The sequence below is a fragment of the Sitophilus oryzae genome, unplaced genomic scaffold (assembly GCF_002938485.1).
Source record: "Sitophilus oryzae breed Bouriz unplaced genomic scaffold, Soryzae_2.0 scaffold_535_pilon_pilon, whole genome shotgun sequence".
NCBI classification, from domain to species: domain Eukaryota; kingdom Metazoa; phylum Arthropoda; class Insecta; order Coleoptera; family Curculionidae; genus Sitophilus; species Sitophilus oryzae.
The window spans coordinates 898,165-922,703 of record NW_022147124.1 but is presented as its reverse complement, the minus strand read 5'-3'; the positions used below and the strand labels follow the sequence as shown (position 1 = coordinate 922,703).

Here is a 24,539-nt window from a genome sequence, read left to right as displayed (position 1 = left end):
ATTAATTACAATATTAACATTAAAAGCATGCCTAGCCTTAGGTCCTAATCAATACACATATGAAATAGTGTTTAATGATTTTGTAATGCCATTGCGACTCAAAAGGAGTATTATTGTATATTGACATTGTATATTATTATATACCGGATGTTGCATCGTCAAGCGGGACATAGGAAATCCCATGTAAATTTTAATGGGGTCAATTATTGGCTTCCCTAATTTACTTATGAGCACCAGTTAAGGTAAAAGATAACTGTCAAATGAAGTTGTCATTTCAGAAATTTATCTATTTAGTGCTTTATTATTATTATTATTAAAAACTCCTACCATCGAAAATATTAGCCATGAATTACACTACCGAAGAAAAAGTATTGATGATTAAATGGTATTATCAAGGAAATAGTTATCAAAAGGTGTCGGACATGTTTGCTGCTCTGTATCCGAATAGACCGATACCTGGAAAATCTACAATTGCAAGGAATATCCAGAGATTTGAGACCAAAGGTACCCTAATAAATAACTGCAGATGTGAAGCAAGGCAGGAACAAAGAGAAGCTGATACCGACTTGGAAGTTTTATTGTGCGTGGAAGAAAACGATGGAAAGATCAGCACAAGGAAACTTGATGAAATAGGAATAGATCACACTACAGCGTTTCGAATTTTGAAACGACATAAATACTATTCCTTCAAATATGAAAAGCACCAAGAGCTATGAGATGGGGACGAAATACGGCGGCAGGCGTTTTGTTTTGATATGATGGAAAGAGCAAACACGGATAGGGAATTTTTAAAAAACATATGTTTCACTGACGAATGCACGTTTACCTTAAATAATAAACCCAATGTTCAAAATTATCGATATTGGAACAAAGAAAACCAACACAGGTTTGTCGAAACAAGGACGCAATATCCACAGAAAGTAAATGTTTGGATAGGGATATTCGGACACAATATTATCGGGCCATTATTTCTTACGCGAAATTTAAATGCAGAATATTATTTGGAACTACTCGAAAATCATATTTTTCCTGCTTTACATGATGCCGCTAGGGAAAATCAGGAAGTTTGGTACCAAATGAACGGCTGCCCGGCATATAGTACCCTGGCTGTTCGGGAATATTTAGACAATAGTTTTAACGGAAACGTTATTTGCCTAAATCATACAGTAAATTGGCCAGCAAGGCCTCCTGATATTTCGCCAAATGATTTCTTTCTCTGGGGCCATTTAAAAAAAAAACAGGATTATACAAGGATAAAAAATACCCAAATCTAGACGAGTTAAAAAATGCTATTTCTGCCGAATGCAATAGAATTTCAGTTTACCAACTAGCTAATGTAAGAAGAGAATTTTATGATCGCCTGGGTTATTGCCTAGCAGTCGATGGAGGAATATTTGAACATCTTAAATCCTAAAGTTCCAACAATTTAATAGTACCTAAATTAATAAGTTATTGAATATTGTAATAATACTATAATTAACCTTGCAATTGATTACTTTATTTTACTTTAATTCATACTAATTTGTATTTATAAATACATCTTTAAGATTTCCGATGTAGGAATGAGTTTTCAATAATAATAAAGCACTAAACAGAGAGAACACTAATATTGGTTTCTCTCTGGCACTAAATAGGTAAATTTCTGAAATGACAACTTCATTTGACACTTATCTTTTACCTTGACTGGTGCTCATAAGTTAATACAGGGCCATAAGAAAGGAGAAATATTTAAAAAGAAATCGGCGATAACTCGTGAACGAGCTAATCAAAAATATCTAAAGTTATTCTTTTGAAGGTGGGTTTTAGTGCTCTTCAATATAATTACGGAAGTCAATAATTGACCCCATTAAAATTTACATGGGATTTCCTATGTCCCGTCCGACAATGCAACACCCGGTATACTAGTAGGGATGGTTTAAGCTCAGAAGTTATATCTGCTGGTATAGATCAACCTCTGGACTCTGATAGAGTAACTACCAACAAACAATAATAATATGACTTTCCAGTGACAGTCGGACCTCCTCTGCTACATTTCTAACATGTTCCAAAAATTGTCAAAATGTGAAGATTAGATCTAACAATGGAATGGAGAGGCTGTGGCCGATGATCCACCACCTGTGACGGTCAACACACTGAGGGAAGCTATAGAAACTAGTAATAGAAACTACCATCAAGGCCAAGCAGCAAGAGACGTGGCAACACCATGAGGATTGCGCCACAGCTTGAAGACTGGCCAGTGGTAAATAGCAAAAAGACAAAACAACTCCTATAGCACAAAAAGAACCTAGTACGCATAAATGTAGGTGTCGTAACTGGAAACTGAACTACGTGAGAGTAAACTTCGTGAGATAAACTTTCAACGACGACTTCTGCAGAGAATGTGGAGAGGGAGAAGAAACCACGGAGCACCACGCTTTCTTTAGGGCACCGTTTTTTGGAGGGACTAGAAGAAGCAGTAGAAGCCAACATCAGCGACATCGGGAGCTTTGTAAAGAGTTGCAAGCGCTTTAACGCAAAGAAAGAATGAGATGAAGGTTTGGTATACAATAATACAGGGGTATCACAATAGGCCCAAGGCCTCCGAGTTAGGGTCAAACAAGATCCCAAACACCAAAAACCTAACTTAACCTAGTGTGTTATCTGCCTCCATTAATGGATAATACCAAGCCAACATTTTTGTTCTTTACTATCAAAACCAGATAAATTTTTGTGAACCCTCACTTACAACTTGTGAACCCTCATTTTTTTTCAAGCCAACGCGCAAAGTAGACCCCCATCGAATCTCCCGTGGACCTCTGGGGGTCCACTTGGACTACTTTGGGAATCAATGGTGTATTAGTAATTAAAACTCTTTGGTCAAATACTTAAAATGGTTGTTTTTAAATAAACAATTTCTAAAATATACGAGACATTCAATTTTCAGGACTAAGTAAAACGTATCCATAGTGTCCTGCATTGAAATTAGATAATTGGGAAATTGACATGAGACATTATCTCGATAGCTTCATGAGGAAAATCTAATATGTCGGTTTAAGTCAGTTTATGGTCAGTTTCCATAGTTTCCATTTTTAACTCGAGTTAAACTGTCTCTCTTCATTTAGCCGATATTTGAAGTTAAGCATTCAGGCAAAATTGGAAAGCCATGTCAGTGGCCACCAGAGAGCTGAAAATAAAGCATTAAACATTTCCTCATTGAATGGAAATATAGTGTAGCGTGCATAGGTTTTTAAAAAGCACCGGAAAAATGAAACATTTTAGTATGAAGATGAATATTTACAGTTTTAAAAAGAAAAACGACTGGAGCTCTAATTGTTGTAAATGAATATTGAAAAGAAAAAGAACGTTTAAATCTATTAAAAGTTGAAATATTTTAATATATTTATTAATACACTAATATAATATTTAGTAAAATTAATAAATAATTACATCTTTACGTCTTTATTTATTTTAACCTCAATTTTAACTAATACCGTTGACGATTATCAAGTGTGAACTGTTGTGATTTGTGATCAGATTATCACTTCTATCAGTTCCGTTTTGGTGATAAAACTACTGAGTAGGGAATACAATCCCGCAAATGCGGGATCCCTCTGAGATTCCGCGGGATCAAAGTTACGGGATTTACCGTGCGGGATCCGCGGGATTGACCCATTACTACTGGGTAACCGAATCGATCTCGATCAGGGTCAAACCGTTTCGTTCCGGGCCGATGCGTCGACGGTCGGAACCCGGGGGATTCCCCTTACGGCTTGGCCATTAAAAATAAGCGAAACAAACAGGTTACTTGTTAGATTTCTTTCTGGCGTATGTGCATAAGTGAAGAAAAGCGTTTAACTAGTACCTGTGGACAATTTCGTCAAATAAACTGCCGGACATATGTAATTATCGGGACAAGCAAAATTTTAGAGTAAATTTAAAGTTGAATAGGTATCTCTTGAACTAAAAAAGATTTTGGGATGCGGTTTGGACCAGGTCTTAGATGCATCTATTGTGATTAAGATGCTATATGATTTTCGAAAATATATTTAGCGAATTCTCGTATAAAGGGTCTTTTATAAGAGTGTGAAAATTTGGTTAAGAATCTTTTTTACCGCAAATTTACAATTTTTAAAAAATCTAAATTTTTACCAACTACGACTAATCTGTATTGAAATTAGAAAAAACAATTTGATAGGTTTTTTAATTTTTTGTTTTAAAGAAAATACGACGTTTTTTTTAAAATATGCATTAGGCATACGTATGGTCCTAAATGGTATAAAAAGCTTTGTAGCATCAGCATTCTGCATATGCCAAAAAATGATTGATATAGAGTGTATCTAAAAGCAGATAACCAACACAAGTTAAAAAAAACTTCAACATCAGAATAATATTTTTATTTATAAAATAAGTAGATAAATTATAATAAAATTTAAGTTTATTTAATATTAAATATATTTTTTGACCACCCTGTATATATCGGTCCAAATTTCTGTACAGCTAGTTTAAGATACACGCTATATCAATATATTGTGGGCCTATGCAAAATGTACAATGTCTTTTGTACTATTTAGGACCAAATGTATGACTATTGTTTACAGTCCCGCAATTTTGCGGATCCGCGGGATTGACTGCTTTAATCTCGCGGGTTTGCGGGATTGAGATTTTGGTGCGGGATTGCATTCCCTACTACTGAGTAAAAAAATATACATTTACGACGATTTTAATGTAAAAAAGGTCTCTTGGTAAAAATCGCCACGAGTAGTGGTTCTCGAGATAATCGAAATTATCAATACCTGTCACCATTGACATAAATTAAACATGTTGACTAAATAGTTATCAGGTATATGATCCATTAATTTTATTTTCATTTTATTGTTTTAATTGTGATTAATAAAATTGCGTGTATCTCATCAAGGAGGCCGAATTCGACAAAATATCAAGAGATAACTTTTAACTCGCATTAAACGGCCTAGTCAACTGTGTATATCAAAAGAAAAAAGTCAGTGGCGCACATGTTTTTTTTAAATATTCCTGTGATAACCCATATGCACGTCCCTGATGCAGATATCGATACTTTTTTAGCATTAAAATGTGTAGCACCTCAAAATTTCATTCGAATCACTAAAAGTACTTGGAAGAAAATTATAATAAATCGAAAAAAATATTAAAAATTTAACACCCTGTCGCTACGAAACAAAGCAGAATCAAAAAATAAATAAATCTTATTTTTACGTGTGGAAACTCCCCACTAGAGATGGCACATGTTTTTTGAGACACCCTGTATAAAAAGTAATCGGGCATAACGGATTCTTCTCAGCGATTTCATTATCGCCCGGTACATGACATGATGAGGCTTAATTAACAATAAAAAGAGAAACAGACTTTAAAGAATGTTAATGGGCGGAAAGACACTTTTTAACAATTCGGCAAATACGATTGTTCCGAATCATGGCCACAAATTTTGAAGAAAAAAACATTATCTCAATTGTCAAATTAAAATACCAATACATAACACACACGCGTACAATCTCACATGTTAATTGATTTAAAACTCGATCAATGGGCAGTTAAATTGTGATATTACAAAGGAAGAATTCACCAATGGATACTTTAAAGTGATGGGTATACTTTCGAAACTATACAGAGAAAGCAGATCGTGATATACTTACATGGTGTTTTAAAACGTCAATATAAATTACGTGAAAATGTTTCTTTAAGTTATAAGTATATTTAAACCGAGTATGTATATGTTAATAAATAAGTAAATAAATATGAATTAAAAATTTCTTCTTCTTAATACTACGTTATCGTTAATATATATGGTATAATCACATTCTGTTTATGCCAATATACTTTCTAAAAAAGATTGTATCAAACGTTAATTTCCATAAAAACTGTAATAAAAGGCAAAATAAGAGTAGGTGTATAGCAGGCAAAGTATTACAATTTCTTTTCCATAGCAACTGTGAAAATTGCCTTACATCTATCAAAAATAGTAGATAAAATAGTACTTTAACCCGCAAGTGTAGATTAAATGATACTTTAATAGCGAGGATAGGTTAAAAACTTAATTTCTTCTCGCATGTTTTTTAATTGCTTCCATCACAGATTAGGTATCCTATAAGTATACAGATAAAAATCTTGTCCCTAATTCGTGGTACGAAAATTGTTTTTTATGACGATGTGCAAACGAGTAAAATTTCCTGTGCGCAAAAATAAACTCGCCTAAAATAACAATAAACAGCGTAATAGAGAGATATCGCTAAACCGAATAGCGTGCATGGACGTTAATAAGGCCAGGTGTTATTTCCTTTACGTGAGGTGGTATTAGCTCTCTTCATTTATAGTTATCGGATCGGAAAGAATTCTGTTCGCGTCGCGTCCGCGATTTAAACTTAACCTAACTTTGAATTTAAAACTTTGAAATTGTTTTGTTTACTAGGTATTTTAAAACTAAAGGGCTAAAGTGCTTATTTCCAGTGCTTTATTGTTCAACGTCTGCCAGTGGGTTTAGGGCAACAAGCAACAAATTCTCTTAGAAGGGCTAAGTCGTCATCTGCTGTAAACCTAAGCCTCTTTATAGGTTCTTTAATATTGGAAGAGAATCCATATTTTGGGCCATATTTATTTAATTAAAACTAATCCCAGCTACTTAAATATCAAATTACCTAATAAAACTAAAGTGATAATTCAAAACAATTCAAACATAACCTAAAATAAAAGATCTCGCCGGCCGGCCCCGGTTGTCAAATACCAGCACATGCCCATTTAAGCAATTTTTAAACGTTATTTAGAAAGAGCGCTTGGCGGAATTGATCCGCAAATTACGTCAGGCGGTAACGTTATTAGCGGGTGTTGCGTTAAAAATTGACTCTCGCATATCGTAACCATGATAAGGTACGCGTAAATACTGCATGACGCTAGTCGGTTTTCCGATATCTCTCTAATAAATGTGCCGGTCAGGCGCTGTGCACAATTTTAGAGGCCATAAGTGGACGTGCTATGTGCGCAAACTAGTAACCTAACTAGTGCCCGATTAAAGAAAAAACAAAGTTTATAATCTGTATAATATGTGCTTCCATTCTTGAAAATTTTTGTATTCCTTTTCATAGCTTATTCGGGATTTAAATGGAAGTAAAGCTACGTTTACACGATGCAAGTTTTGCTTGCGCAAGAACTTGATTGCAAGTACTTGCTTAATGTAAACTCTGTTTCAAGTAATTGCTCAACTGATTGTACAAGAAAAATTACTTTGCAAGTAAAGTTGATCGATGGTCTACTTTTCTTGCACGCTAGTACTTGCAGAGCAAAAATTTGACATGTAAACACATTGTCAAGTTCTTGCAGTAGCAGTTGCACGAAAAAATGGCACCAAGCTGGTTGTCTGACGACCAAATTATGAGGTTGTTAAATTTCCGAAAAGCATCAATATTTGTAAAATGTTGAAGTGTACACCTTAGTGTACACTATAAAAATCAAAATATGAGAGATGCTGTCTCTGAAAGCGTTTTGGAATAAATAATTTTTTCTTAGATTTATCCATGGTTTTACCCATACTCTTGCTTTTTGATTTGTCTTACAAAGTACGTAAATCATTACTTAAGGTACGACATTAAATATTTACACCATATTTAACAATCTCTGTGGTATCCATAGTTCTTGCGCAATAACTTGACTAGTGTAAACATACAATTTTAAAATGTTCAATTGCAAGTACTTGCAATCAAGTATTTGCGCAAGCAAAACTTGCATCGTGTAAACGCCGCTTTACACGATGCAAGTTTTGCTTGCGCAAGAACTTGATTGCAAGTACTTGCTTAATGTAAACTGTGTTTCAAGGAATTGCTCAACTGATTGTACAAGAAAAATTACTTTGCAAGTAAAGTTGATCGACGGTCTACTTTTCTTGCACGCTAGTACTTGCAGAGCGAAAATTTTACATGTAAACACGTTGTCAAGTTCTTGCAGTGGCCCCAAGTAGGTTGTCTCACGACCAAATTATGAGGTTTTTGACAATTTACAAAAAGTACGAATGTTTGTAGATCGTTAGAAGAGTACACCTTAGCAAAGACCTTAGTGTACACTATAGAAATAAAATTATGAGATGCTGCCTCTGAAAGAGTTTTGGAATAAACAGTTTTTCCTCAGATTTATCCATGGTTTTACCCATAGGTACTCTTCTTTTTTGATTTTTTTCTAACAAAGTACGCAATTCATCACTTAACGTATGACATAAAATATTTACACCACATTTAACAATCTCTGTGGTTTGGTTTGGATACAATTGATTCAATTTTAAAATGTTCAGTTGCAAGTACTGGCAAACAAGTATTTGCGCAAGCAAAACTTGCATCGTGTAAACGCCGTTTTACTTGGATATGGCGTTTGTTGCCTCAGCCTGAATATCTGTTGGGAATTTACTTATTTTATTTTGAGCCATTTCTGGTTCTAATTCAATCAGCAGTCCACACGAAAGAGAATTAAAAAATATTGACTCAAAACTGACAACTAAAGAAACAGCTTTATTTATTTGTTAAATTACATAGAAACCAACGCCAACAAGGCACGATATTTTTTCTGCTCGTAATAAATTCCTCAAAATAATAATTTCTGAATATTTTTTAAAACGTAACTCGCTATGGAAAAAATATTGTTTTATACACGACGATAAAATTGCATTATCGTCTCCCGAAATTAATCTTTTCGGTAAAATACAATAAAATGGTATTTTATCGTCTTGCATAAAAATAAACTATTATGACTAAATTTTAAGTGGGTAATAATTATAAACTTTAATTGAGAAATATTTTTTATGACTGAAACTTTTATACGAAATCGAAGAAATTTAGTTCAATTTTATATTGTACTTATACAGGACAATCAACGTGGTACAATTCTTTCCTTGAAACTAAATTTAAATTTTACTCTAAAACATCGAGGATATCACAAGTATATTGCATCCAGACCAATCAGCTATACATATTTTCTAGAAAGCAAGTAATATGATGAGCGATAGTGATGAGCAATAGTGATGAGCGATGGTCTTGGTTTTGCACAAAAAGCAAGACCAAGATTAGGGTTAGATCTGCAAGACAAATACCAAGGCCGACCAGTCCAACACTAACGCCAGACCAAGATCAAGACAAAGCATGAAAGAAAGTAGCAGTCGAGGAGTTTGCATTTTTTTTCAACATATACAGGGTGTTTTAAAAAACATGTGCTATCTCACGTGAGAAAATTTCTCAAGTAAAAGTAAAATTTATTTCTTGTATCAACATAGGTATGTTTCATATCTTTGTTTCGTAACTACTATTTTTTTTTCGATTTATTGTAGTTTTCTTCCAAGCGCTTTTTGCGATTGGGATGAAATTTTGAGTGTAAAACTTACTGTAACTAACTGTAATTTAAGTACTAAAAATGTGACGACAGATTCACCAGGGACGTGCATACGCGTTATCACTGGAATATTTTTCTAAAAAAAACATGTGCTCTACTGAATTTTTTTTCTCTTGCTAAATTGTATAGGCCGTTTAATGACGATTAAAAGGATTAAAAATTAAATAAAAAAATTGGCGCCGGGAGGCACGTATAGCCGCCCATACTAAAATATGTTAATATCTCAAAAACTGCGACTTTGACTGATTTTGATGTTATTACAAATTTTGTTGCAAATATTTTTCCTAATCTTAATTTGAAAACCGCGTTTCGCTAGCTACTGTAATTTTGGAGTTACGATTTTTTTAAAATTTTAACCCCCTCCCATAACCCCTTACCAACCCCCCACCCCCACCAGAAATTAATAGCCAGATTCTCGGGTGCCACAGTATTTTTGTGCCAAATTTGGTTAAAATCGGTTTAGCTGTTTTTGAGTTATCGTGTGTGACGGACAGACAGACGGACAGATAGACAGACAGACACCATGAAAATATTTTGTATTAAGGTCATTTATGACCGAAATAACTCATTTTGAGTGAAATTAAAAAAAACTTTTTTTTTGCCGATCTTAATAGCCTACCATACCTATTGGTATGATGGTCGGCTAATAAGACTAATAAGTTAAATTATATTTAATGTATTTTATTATTAGGTTTGTTCCAACCCGCCGCAGAACCGTCACCGAACGATCACGCTCGTGCGCAGTAATTCAAATGTGTTCCAACCGAGATTTGACGGTTATCGGACGATCCTATTTGCGTACCAACCTACCTTGGGATCGTTTAGTTACGATTTCAGAACGGTAATTTCGATACATGGTCAAAATTGAGAACTGTTTGGGTTGACTTGCGCATTAAAGCATATTGACAGGGATTATCGATTTTTAACAGCTGATTCTGCTCTGGCGTCCGGCTGATACTTCTGTCTTGGTTATTTTTTACGATATCGGATACGTGTGCGTTATACTTTTGCTTGTGAGTTTGTGTGGAGTAAATCGTTCGGAAATTTAAATTATTTTTTTATTTATAAAATAATGTTCAAAGATTCTACCACTGCAATGAAATAACAGGAAACTACGCATAACAGGATCATAAAAGAGAGGATAGGTAAGTGAGTTAGTGAGTATACAGTTTTGAAACAACACTTACCAACAATTACTGGATTCTGATTCTCCATTTTAAGAATAATAATGATTATTATTAAAAATTGCAAACAAAAATAATAGGGTTATGTTCTTCGAAAAAAAATCGAAACAAAAACATTTGGGAAATTCTAAACAAAAACAAAAACCGATCGATACATGCACGCTTGACACTTTTGACAGTCCCGAAAACAATACACAAAGCGTTCCAACGTTGATACTTTTTGCACCGTCGCGAAGCTATTCGAAGACCGCGCATGCCAACAAAGTGCAAGAAAACCGATTCGAGTACGATTTCGAAACGATCCCGAAATGCTGGTTGGAACGAACCTATTATATTTTATTAAAATTTATAACACTGATGTTCAGTGCTATCTACAGCAAATTTAAGAAAAAAATAACGCTATTTAAGATAATTACAAAAGACCTATTTTTTAAAGTTTTAACATCCTGTAACTTCCTTTTAACATCCAGTAACTTCCAATTCAAACTATGAATTTCCGCACCTATGTTTAGAGCACCTTTTTTCATATTTTTTGATGAGGAATCAATGAGTGCAGACCAAAACTGTGGACCCTACAAGACTAATTCTCTCTTGGTCATGGCATTGTCTATAAGGGTCATGGTTAAGCATTAACTCATCACTTCTTGCATGGATTTTGACTTAAATTTCTTACTATAATTCTATACTATACTTTCTTTATTATGGTCAACACTTTTTTTTCGATTTTGACTGTTATACAAGAATAATTAATAAAATTAAATTAAGGAAAATAAAAAAAAATAATGAAGTATAATCATTATCGACGTTCAATGTTGGATTTTAAATAGATTAAATGCAGAAATGTGAAACATTTCAATTTTACCTACTCCTTTTATAATTAGTTTTAGTTTTTAGTTTTATATTAAAAACTCGCAGAGAGGAAAATAATTAGTTTTCAGCAACCCAAGATTCTTTAAAGAATTTGCGTTGATTTTCTTTTTGAAGGAAGTTTAAAGTTTGCCTTACAATTTTATAACAGGGTAAAGAAGATATAAAAAAGGCAAACTTATAAAAACTCGTTTCTCTCCATTTTAATTGTCTCCTTGATTTAATTGGGTTCTGATTTAATTGGTTTCTGAATCTAATTAGAGAAAACACTATTTGCAATAAATTAAAACAATCGTTTTGAAAAGATAACTAACTTTTTATATTAGATTTATTTATTTAAATGATTCAAAAAACGTTAGGGACTAAAATAATACGGCAGTATTCGGTATGTGTCCACAAAAATCTTTTATACGAATATTGCTTATTGTTGGTGACTACCATAAATCACATATTCGCTATAAATAGTTTCGAAAGAAACATTTTTTGAAGTGAAACTCCTTCATTCTTCACGCGCGCTGGGAGTGAAAATTCAAGGCCTTGACAAGACACCAAGAGAAGACACATGACACAAAAGACGAGAGGAAAAGTGGTAAGGGCAGTGGTAGAAAAAATCGGCCGATTTAAATGAAATTTAGTATATCGCAAATTTCTGATATCTTTCTAATATGGATTGGACCAAGGCCAACATGACCGTGTACGATACGTGTCACTGTGACAGCTAGTTTTGACGTAAGAAACGTCAAAATTTGATGTCGTCCGATCGCGACCAAATCTGGTGGGCAGGCTATGTGAGCAACGGTGTAAGTACACGGTCCTGCTCTGCAAAGTTGGATACGACGCCGACGTTTCATTTACATCTTCATCAGCGTGTGACTAAGAATTTGATAGTGGAGAAAAATGTGGGTCGACAATAATTGGGGACGGGCTACAGGATGACGCCCTCGACGTTTCGATCTTATGAAGCCTCTAAATGAACGAAATCATCAGGATTTTTCTTAATTATCGGCCGATTGGAACCAAACTCGTCACGTGGATAGAGGTACCCGAATGGAGTCCTCGGACGGACAGATCATTTTAATACATCATCAATTTTTTTTGTCAGATCATATATTAATTTTTAATTTATTACTTTTTCAACATTTCAAACTATATTTTTTCAAAAATGTCCTTCAAATCCTTCAATTTAATAGCTGTTAGTAAGAATAAGTTTCATTTCACCACCATTTTTATTTTATTTTTTTTTTAATTTTACGGCCGAGAGGTACGTAATTAAATTTTTTTTTTTATTTTTTTCTTAATTAATATCTAAGAAAAATGAGATTTAAAAAATGTGCAGAAAAATGCAAGACCGCAAGAATCTTGCATATTGGGTCTTGGTTTTGGACTCGCTATTTATGTAAGATCGAGACCAAGACCAGACTAGATCATCACTAAATCTTAGAGCTATGCAGTTAAGTTCGTGAAAAAATAACTCATCTGAAAAAAAATGTAATATTTATACAAAATGTATAAAAATATTATTTGTGATAACTTTACTGCTAATAGTAAAAGTTATATTAATGACCAACAATCAAAAATAAACTGTTGGCATCATTTGAATCTCCCGGTACATACCAGTAATTTGTTGAACCAGATCCAGTCTTAATTTTGTATTCGAATCTCGAATGAGCTTCCGGTTCAATAAATTAAAAAAATGTAATGTGTTTCAAAATGTATGCCAGCTGAACGAAGCCTTACATGTTTTTTTAATTATAATCAATTTTCGTTTCGTACTTTCATCGATAACTTAATGTGTTTTAATTAGTGTGAAATTGGTCACATTCATACCACTGATTAATTAACATCAAAGTTAGGGTTAGTTACACCATTTATATCTCAAGAACGGCTAGACCGATTTTAATGATCTCTGATTTGTTGGGTTCGTCTTATAGCTGAATAACTATTGAAATAACGCAAAAATTCACAAACTATTAAAACATCGGAAAAATACACAGAAAATTAATTTTTTATATAAATTATACAGTAGACGCTCGGTTGTGTGAACATCCTTTTATATGAACTATCCATTACAATGAACAGTAAAAAGGTAACATTACAGATTCTATAGAGTGAACAGCGGCAACCTCGACTAAGTGAACAACTTTTTTGGCAATTCTCAGGCTTGTCGGTGTATGCCCAGCTTATTATCATCAGTTTTTTTTATTAGAATTAAATGTTCATTGCTATTACGATGAACTAGGCATGTGTTAGCGATTGTTAAGATTTTTTTTTTGTTCAAAAAGGAAAATATGAAACAAAAAGCTTGACGTTGTATGTTGTATTATAAAAAGTTTAAAAAATGGAAAGAGTGCTACTTACCTCGTAAAAAAGTATGTCATCGCTAAGTCTACTGTGTGTGCAATAAAAGAAATAAAGTGAATATCCTAAGTTTAACGATGAGTTGTGGGGGTAATAGTATTAAAAGAAAAACTTTGAAATCGGGAGAAAATCCCTGGATGGAAAAGAAACTGTGCGAATGGTTTTGTACACAAAGATCGCATAATCTTCCAGTGACTTCTGAACTATTAAAGGCTAAAGCAAAATCTTTAAATGTGATTTTGAAGTAAATGACGGATTTTCTGCAAGCGACGCGACGCGGCGACGGACGGTTGCTTACAGAAATTTAAACGCAGATTTAACATTAGATATCTGTTTTTCCAAATAATTTCTGAAGTAACGTATATTTAGATGAATATTGGTGTCTGGGAGTTTTTTGACATGAAAATTTGACTTTAATGTAAATATGTATATGACTTCTATGGGGAACCACTTCCATAGCTTTTTACGTAAAAAATGTCTCTTGGCAAAAATCGCTACGAGCAGCTATTCCCAAGATACTTAGAATGGAAATAATCAATACATGTCATTATTGAGAAAAAATAAACATGTATGTATATTGACATTACTTCAGAAATTATTTGGAAAAAATCGAAATATAAATAAAACTTCTACACCCTGTATCCCCGAAAGTAAGCATATAGGACATACATTTATACGGACTTTTTTACTTATTTTTATCTGCAGAATATGCTGCCGAAGCTTCCGGAATACAGTTTGGGCCACCCTGTTTAGGAGATCGCGATGCATCACCCGCATCATTGAAAGCTTCGCTGCTGGATAAGAAGCCACTGGTTTAAATCCATTGGCGAAGTTAGCTCTCTGATTTTGGGGGGGCTTAAGCCCCGGAATCTTTTGATCATAACATTAGGTAAGATTAGGATGAAAACACAGTATTTAATACTAAATGCTTTAGTGGCAATATCGAATAAACATGGACTAAACAGAACTAAGTATAACTGATATATACATTTTAATAATAAACATACAGATATTAAATATGACTAAAAAATAAAATAAGAAACACCCAGACCTTCGCATTAAAATATATACATCACAATATCACAATATATTGTTTTCGCAGAATTATTTCTAGGTTAAACTTTAAACTATCGAGTGACATATTAACACTGACAGACCAGGGACCGACTGTAATCGAGCTTGTATTGCATAGAGCGTCAAACATTTTGGGAGGGCTAATTCTACATTTGGGGGGGCTAAGCCCCCCCATAACTTCGCCACTGTTTAAATCTGAACTCAATCTATATTATTTAACCTGTATATCACCATATGTATATCTGATGCTGTAGCCTCTAATAATTCTAACCGGTTTGAGTTTGTTTAATCAATTAGTTTATTGTGTAAAAACTATTCTTTCTGTATTTTGCAATCGACCTTACAAACCTGACCTTCCTATTATATATCGTAGCCAATTTTCACCTACTAGCCGGACAAATTAAAAAAAAATGAAAGTATTTCTGACCCAATCCGAATCACTTAAGTAGAACTATCGTAACATTGAAAGAAAATTTATTTTCACGTGACACAAGATTGCTTAAATTATATTTATATTAAGTATTTCCTTGCATATTACAGAACCTTACTAAAATCTATTTGTGTGGTCGTACAAATAATTATTAATATCATGAAATAATTTATTGCCATTAACATATTTGAAGTAACTTTTTAAAAAATCTACTATAGTATAGCGCAAAACTTGTCTGTGATACGTCATAATTAGTAAGAGACAGTTTTAACTATACGTCTAGTTACTAGGTCAGGGTTCCTAAAAATAATTGAAGATATTGACCTGGATTGTTAACTCTCGTTTAAAACATTCTTTTAGATGTTCATTAACACTAAAAATATCTCGAAAAATATGTTCTGAACGCTTAGATCGAATAATTCTAAAAATATAACCGTTTTATTAATGAGTCAGAAAAATAAACTACCTATATATTTAAATTCGTACTAATTATAAAGTACTGCCACTTAAATAAAACAATTATAGTAGTTTCATGATATGATATTTACATTTGATATGAATCAAATGTAATCACAGACTCAAAATAAAATATTTTAAGTCTATGAATGTAATAATATTATAGTTTAATTATACAGGGTGTTTCAAAAAACATGTTTCATCTCTCGTGGGGAGATTCCCCACGTAAAAATAAGACTAATTTTTTATATCAACATAGGTCCAATTCTGCTATGTTTCGTAGCTACAGAGGATTAAAGTCTTAATTTATTTTCGATTTATTATAATTATCTTTCAGGTGCTTTTAGTAATTCGAATGAAATGTTGAAGGTTAAAGTTACTATAAGTGCGACATAATGCTAAAAAAGTGTCGACAGATTCATCAGGGACGTGCATTTGGATAGTCACTGGAATATTTTTTTCTCTTGCAAAACCGTGTTGGCCATTTAATTCCGAGTAAAAGATGTCTCTAGAGTCTCTTGATATTTTGTCGATTTCGGTGCCTCGCTGAGATAAACGCAATATGTAATTACACACACCGGAAAAGTCTAGGGATATTACAATTTTATCCAGCCATCATCAGTAATTTTATTATTTGCATTTCTGATATAATAAAATTAAAATAAACAAATAGTTTACAGGACGTATTGGAAATAAAAATGCGAAATTTACCGAATTTTTCAAATTCACCTTGATTTTTGTTGAACTCAAAAAAATATACACATTTTTTTTAATTCTAAACTGTGAATTAAAAAAAAAAGATAAAACCATTTTTACTTAATAAAGGGTATGGCCTCCTCTACTGTTCATTACAGCCCTACATCGTCTCTCCATGCTCCTGATCAGGTTGTCGATTTCTTCTTGAGGTACAGCCTGCCACGCTGCATTCACGGCCCGAACCAGATCCCTACGAGTTTCACGAGGCATACCCATTCTCAAAATTCTTCTTTGGACCGCGTCCCATACGTGCTCGATAGGGTTGAGGTCAGGAGATTGTGCCGGCCAGGGTAAGATGTTTAATTGATGAGCATTGATAAACTCACTTACCACTCTGGCTGTACGAGGCCGTGCATTGTCATGCATGAGAATGAAGTTTCTCCCAAAATCATTGGCATATGGTAACACGACAGGCTCAAGAATTAAATCACGATATGTGATTCCTGTTAGAAACCTTTCAAGAAAAACGAGATCGGTTTTTCGGCCTAATTGGACTGCTCCCCAGACCATAACTGTTCCACCTTGATAAGGGTGCACTTCCTGAACATGATCCAACCGAATAAGATTTCCCGGTTCTCTCCATACCCTAAGCCTTCTCGAATCCGGATGTAATCCAAAGCGTGACTCATCCGTGAAGAGAACATTGGCCCAATGTTCATTCGACCACTGAACATGATCTTGAGCCCACAAATATTGTACCTCTCGATTTCCTCTCGTTAAGGGTTGAGCTCTCCAGGGGCGTCTGCTTCTTAAGTTGACCTCTCTTAATCTATTGCGAACAGTGTCAGGACTAACGGTTACATTATGTGTTTCCTGGAGAATTAAACTAAGCTCTGGTGCTGTAAGAGTCGGTCGGCGTCGAGCATTTAATTGTAAAAAATGATCTTGCTGAGGGGTAGTAATGCGATGTCGCCCTGTGTGCCTTTCAGCAACATCAGCATTTTCACGGTCACGTGCACTTAATCGCGATATTACACTTTGCGTTGTATTTAATGCTCTAGCTACGTCGATTTGGCGCATTCCAGCTTCGAGCATACCCATGGCCCTTAGCATTTCGTCTCTGTTAAGATGTCTACGCTCCATAATGTCGTTTAATACTAAACAGAGTTATTTGAATGAATTTTGGCCAGTTATCATAAAAACATAACCAGTACAGGTTAAATTCGAACAATTGATGCTAGGTGCTTTTTATACATTTGACAAAAAATGCACAAACACTTCTGCAAATATCCCAAATTTAGAAATAACTAGTCTGACTGCTTCGTTTCAATCGAAGTAGAAAGAATCGGCCTACAAATATGTGGTTGTTTATTCAAAACATTTATTTTTAACTTTAATAAAATGATATCCCTAGATTTTTCCGATGTGTGTAATTTGCCTTAATCCAAATCTAATAGCAACTTTTAAGATTTTCTAATGTCATTAACACCCTGTAGAGGCACTAGATACTTAACTATCTACTAACAAATCGTCACCTGAATGCAAGAAATGGATAACCCGGAATTTTTATGTTTTAAGTTAACTAAATTCTACACGCTCTTTTACATCATTTCGAGTAGGTAACTTAAAACATTCGAAATACCCATTTCTTGCATTCAAATGATATGCAAAGTTGGTTCTAAATCCTAAATAATATAATCCAAGTAACAAAATTCCCTTACTAGTTATCCTCTGCAATAATACCTACTTAAAACCTACAAACCAATGATATCTAGCTAGCCATAAATCTATTAAATGCAAATGAACGGCCATAAAAATTATAATTTCTTAATATGTAGCAGGGGAGCCCAAGATGGTCAAATGGAGATTTACTCGAGCGTCGTGATTCTATTGAATTGTAAAATTAGATACGAAAAAGAAAAAAAAAGTTGGTGGGGAAGCAAAAATTTTAAAAAGTCATAAAAAACTACTTGGGCGTTTCAGATATTAATAGTTGAGGGGTGCGAACAGAATGCCTTTTGGTTGTGTTTTGGCATTATGTGGACATTGTGAGCATTGTATGGGCATGGTAAAGGCATTTTTGGGCACTTTGTATATGCGACGGCTTTAATAAAATATCTTATTCCGATTTTATTTTATTATACTTTTATTGAGAGTCTAATGTAGGTATAATGCGAATTTAATGATATTTTTTGTTGTCTTCTGTTGTTTGTTATGAATGCAATTATGAAGTTTATAAACAATATTAGGTTAAATAAATTTAGAAGCTATATAAGTTTATAGTTTTTAGTTTGGGAGAATAGGGGCATAAATATCGATGGTGAGAGGTTGACACATCTCAGATTCGCAGATGACATCGTCCTTGTCTCAGATAACATCGGAGATTCAAAGCAGATGCTCGAAGAATTAGTACAGGCCTCATTAAAAGTCGGTCTCCGGATAAATAAGAGTAAAACGCAAATAATGACAAACTTAGTGCTGCTACAGAACATCAGAATAGGTGACGCCGACATAAAAGAAACACATATATACAAATATCTCGGGCACGAAATACAAAAATCGGAAAGAACAACCAAGCACACGAGATACAGCGCAGAATAGGTTTGGGTTGGGCTGCTTTTGGCAAACTGCGGGAGACCTTTAAAAGTGATATACCCATATGCTTGAAGAGGAAAGTTTATGAACAATGCGTCTTGCCGGTAATTACCTATGGAGCGGAAACTCTAACATTAACGAAAAAGTCAGCAGAAAATTTAAGAGTAGCCCAGAGAGCCATGGAGAGAGCCATTATCCTTTTTTTAGATGGCCTCCCAAGTAGCATTTTATTAGCAAGAGGTTTCGGTTAAGTTGCAAGATTATTTAAAAATACATAAGTCTCCAAATACATAAGCACCAAGAACTTTAGTGACGATTTTAGCTACATATATTATTCCCGTGATTTTTGAATTATTTCCTTCATAGTAAACAAATAACCACGCTCGAAAATGTCCCGATGATTTTTTTTGCAACTCTCTGTGACTCTCCCATTTCCTTCACGCTTGAATCATCAGAATATTTAAATGCACACTTTTCTGTATATTGTAATTAACCCATCTTGCCTTAACCTGCCCCATTAGAGTTTTTCTAAGGATTGATTATTTCTATTACTCTGATCGACCCAGTGTAAAAGAGTCATGTGGGGTGGGGGTACTTAACAGGGTGCAAGGGTTCTCCCCTTATGTTATTCTGTCGCGTTTGAGTAAATCATGAGTAAATCCCCAAATCCCAGCTTGGGCCCGCCTACTATAATGAAAGTACCTAATATATACCTGAAGTGTTAAACAATATTCTAACTACAATATTCGGTAAATACGCTGCAATAAAAACCTAATTTAAATTGAATTTCCACAAACCGATATAATCTTAAATTACTAATTAATTCTTCGTTTATTCGGGTAAAGCAAGATCGTTGAACAAGATTTCATTCAATTGTTTACAGTCTGATAATCAGCAATTGTAATGTCGGATAACTTTTTATTTTTTTAATTACGTAAATATTGAATAATTCATTAATGGAGAATTAATCGAGTAATAACACAGTTTAGTGTGGTAATTCGGATTATTTTTTTATTTTATCTAATTCCTAATTAAATAGTAAATAAAGTAAGTATTTATCGTAATTTAGATATATCTGAACTACTAAGAAATTGTTTGAAAAGAAAAAATATCGTATAACAACAACTAAAGAAAGTTTACTAACAATCTCAAATTGCTTTTAATTTTATTATAAACGCAAGTAAACTTATGTTTACATTGACATTAACACGCCTACATAACATAATAAAACAGAAGCGGACGGAAAATGTTATTACGGGAAAAAGCGGGAAACAAGTATAATTTTCATTAGCTGGATGATATACAGGGTGGTCCGAACTGTATTCGGGAAACTTCGGCAGCATATTCTGCAAATAAAAATAAGTAAAAAAGCTCGTATAAATGTCCTAAAATGCTTAGTTTCGTAGATACAGGGTGTAGAAGTTCCATTTTTATTTCGATTTTTTCCAAATATTTTCTGAAGTAACGTCAATATTTGGATGAAAAGTGGTGTCTGGGTGTTTTTTGATATTGGAAATTTAATTTTTATATCAATAAAACTTCTATTTGTAGGGGGCGCTACCTACATGTGTTTTAACTGCTTTAAAGAGTAATAGTTTTTCGTCCGTACCTGTATAAAACTACCGATTGAAAAAATATACATACATTCATTTACACGAACTTTTTTACTTATTTTTATCTGCAGAATATGCTGCCGAAGTTTCCGGAATACAGTTCGGACCACTCTGTATATGTGTTACTCCGGTGTCCCAGGAATAAGTGCAAGTATTTTAACTGGAAGTATAGTTCAACCCCAGAAACACACCTATGAGGTGTTTTTCGCGAAAAAAAAGATTGAAAATTCGAAATTTAAAAAAAAAATGTTGGAATTTTTTTCAGTTTTTAATTCTTTTAAGTCAAGTTTTTAAAAAAAACATAATTTCTTGATAATATGGCAACATATGTAGGTATTAGATTAAATTTACAAGAAAGAAAAATAATGAAACTGCTACAAGTTTTAATAATAATACGAGTACTAATGTTTTTGTACCTACTATATAGGTTCTTTAAATTTCAATTCAAATTCAGCATCTTCAAGTACCGCAATGGAATCTAAATATAATAATTCCTATAACTGTGTTTCTCACTGCAATTCTTCATGTAATTTTTAATTTCTAATATATAAGTTCTGTTTCATTTTATTGCTTCATTTTTAAATGAACAAACGGACGCAAGTAATCTTAAAGTATTTATACTCCACTTAAATATTACCACAAGTCAGTCTTGGTATCACATTTGCTCATCACTAGTTATGTTATTAGATGGTAGATGTCTTTGAATTTTTTTTTTTTTTTAATACAAATAATGTTTACATTACCTTATTACTACTATTTGAAACACCCGGAAGATAGTAAATAATAACAAACATCCAGACCAGCGTGAAAACCAGCATTATTTTCACGTTCCTCCGCATTTTCCACAGATTTTTGCTTGACGATTTTCTTCGAAAACCACACAATTTTATTTGTGAATTCGCGACATTAATCGCGAATTATTCGCATCGGCCGCATAGCAGGACACCGCAATTGCACTATCGCGTACCGAAACCCCACTGCATAGTCCGTCAAACCGACATTACTGCTGGCCACTGTCACTTTGCCGGCGAGTGTGTGCCTGCTTTAGTAGGGTGTTGGAAAAGTGTCGATGATTCAGATGCTCTGTCCTCGTCTGTTGTTCGTTGTAAACTGCGCTGGAGTGAAAGAGATGGAGAACGTTAGCCGGACGCGAACTAGATCAGCCGGAGCGATGCCTTTTATTTTATTGAGCGACGCGCGACGTCGCCTGACAGTGGCGTCGGGTGGCGCTAACACCTTAAACTGTAAAAAGTACTAGATATGGGGGTTTCCTGAACTGGAACTGGGAATTTCAACACCATGCCTCTAAGGGACAGCAATTCTCCGATAAGCGAAAAAAATATAATTAACTTATATCAAACAACATACCAACTTAACCAAATTTGAAAATGCCTATAAAAACATAAAGAGTGTTCCAGAAATAAGTGCAAGTATTTTAAGGGGCGGAATATCTGGTCAAAAGAAACACTTTTTCTCTTTACCATTTTTCAAATAAGTCCAAAATAACCAAGTTATTTTACTTTGAAAATTTAAACAAAAAATGCTTTTTAACTATTTTAGAGTCTTTTTCGATAAATCGCGATAGTGTCACTGTTAATTTAAGTTCTGCCACAATTTCCATCTAGATTTACTACCTTTATACAACTATCAGCAGTGGAATAAATAATAAATAACATAAAATAAGCTCCGTAAAGACTGACAAATCCACAAAATTTCAAATCAAATTCAAATGTGTCAAATGAATTGTCAAACAGAACTGTCAAGGATCCCCACCCTAGAGTCCTTTTTCCGCCCACCATGCATGAATACATGGATAGCATTATGCTCCTTCCTTAATCTTCTTATTCAAAGCGAGTAATGGTTCTCGAGATATTTGAGCTTTGTTCGGGTTCTTGAGGTTCGGCAGCGCATGCGCAAATGAAATAATGTCTTCATATTTCCTTCTGCGCATACGCATCACAGTTCTAGGACGGTTCAGAATCGGTAACAAGAGAAACCCGAAGTAACCTTTGGAATCAAAATTATCAATACCTGTCATCATTGACATATGATTGACATAAATTAAACGACATGTTGACTAAATAGCTATCAGACGGAAATCATATATTTGAAATGTTTTTGTGTAAAAAGTTCAACAGAGACTGTCTTATTCTTGTCTATTATTAATTTAAAAAAATAAAAATTTCCCAAATTTATTATTTCAGTCAAATAATTATCCACTCAACGTGTTTATTTTTTTCTCAATAATGACATGTATTGGTTATTTCCATTCTAAATATCTTGAGAACGGTTGCTCGTAACGATTTTTACCAAGAGACATTTTTAAGTAAAAAATCACCGAAATGTACATTTTTTCACTTAGTAGTTTTATACAGGTATACAGGTACGCATGAAAAGTTATAACTCTTCAAACCAGTTAAGACACATATAGGTGGCCCATACAAATAGGAGTCATATTGACATCGAAATCAAATTTCTATTTTCAAAAAACTTCCAGACACGAATTTTCATCCAAATATTGACTTTTCATCAGAAATTATTTGGAAAAAATCGAAATAAAACTGAAACTTCTACAGCCTGTATCTCCGAAACTAAGCATTTTAGGACATACATTGATACGAACTTTTTTACTTATTTTTATCTGCGGAATATGCTGCTGAAGTTTCCGGAATACAGTTCGGACCACCCTGTATAATACATGGCAACATAGACATAGGTAGTAGATTAAATTTACAAGAAAAAAAAACAGAAAAAAATCCAGTGGTTCTCAAAATGTAAGCAAAAAATCTTTTTATTTTAATTTTCAAAGTGAAAAAACTCGGTTATTTTGGACTTATACCGTATGATCGAATAAAAACGGCGTCAGCGATGGCTATGAAATAAAGATCGCTGTCATTTTATATGAAAAATTATATAGGGAATGTCATCTCCAAGCCAACTGCATGCCGTTTATTTTCAAAGAAAAAAAAAAGCTTTTGGTTACAAAAATACAAATTGCAAGTCAGTGGCGTACGTATTTTCTGATAAAGTATCTCCTGGGACGCCACTGAAGTTAATAATTTTATTTTATTTAGACCTCAATTAGGTCATTATTACTAGAAATAACAATGATAAATTTCAAGATACAGAGTACTTTTAAAATAATAAAAAAAAAATATTTTATACAGGGTGTTCCTTCATAACATGCTAATATTTAAGGGGGCGATTCTTAGACCCACTCTAAGAGAAAAATGTCATATGAATGTATGTCCAAAACATCTTAATTTCTGAGATACAGGGTGGTAAAATTTTCTAAAAAAAATTTTCATAATTACTCTGATTTTATTAGATATCTTTATGAAACTTGATACACGTGTTCTATGCATCAAAATACCTTTTTTAGTATACAAAGAATTTTATTTGTTTCAACCAGTGTCATCTATATGAGTTTTACATTGAATCTTTTGGGAGAAAAAAATAATACACCACTCACTTCTCTTAAAATAAAGATTATTTTCAAAATCTTCATACATTTCTAAACATTTTTTATCTCCCGATTTTTTTTAAAAATATAAAAGTCAGTTTACTTCAGGGTCACATCTCTGAAAATCTGATGCGTGGAAATCATTTCTACATCGGCTGGAAGAAAATTAAGAAATACAACAATTTTTTCCATATCAAAATTAGCATTTTGATGTATGGAAGGCGTGTATCAAATATAACCACAGATTATACAGATTATAATCTTTGTTTTTTCTTTATTGTTGTTCGTGGTTCCAATTTTCGGAATCGGGCACTAGTTAGGTGACTAGTTTGCGCACATACCACGCCCACTTATGGCCTCTAAAATTGTGCACAGCGCCTGACCGGCACAGTTATTAGAGAGATATCGGAAAACCGAATAGCGTCATC

At 33.6% G+C, this 24,539-nt stretch overlaps 1 protein-coding gene across 1 annotated transcript in view; it reads right to left on the bottom strand.

Annotated features, from left to right (window-relative positions):
- The window catches only part of LOC115886920 (polypeptide N-acetylgalactosaminyltransferase 2), a 94,873-nt gene extending 73,220 nt beyond the window's left edge, over window positions 1-21,653 (bottom strand). The window contains exon 1 of the mRNA XM_030906247.1: window positions 21,392-21,653. Within this exon, the coding sequence (XP_030762107.1) occupies window positions 21,392-21,487 (96 nt within the window). The 5' untranslated portion in view covers window positions 21,488-21,653. The remainder of the gene's footprint in view (window positions 1-21,391) is intronic.
- Window positions 21,654-24,539: the final 2,886 nt, after the last annotated feature.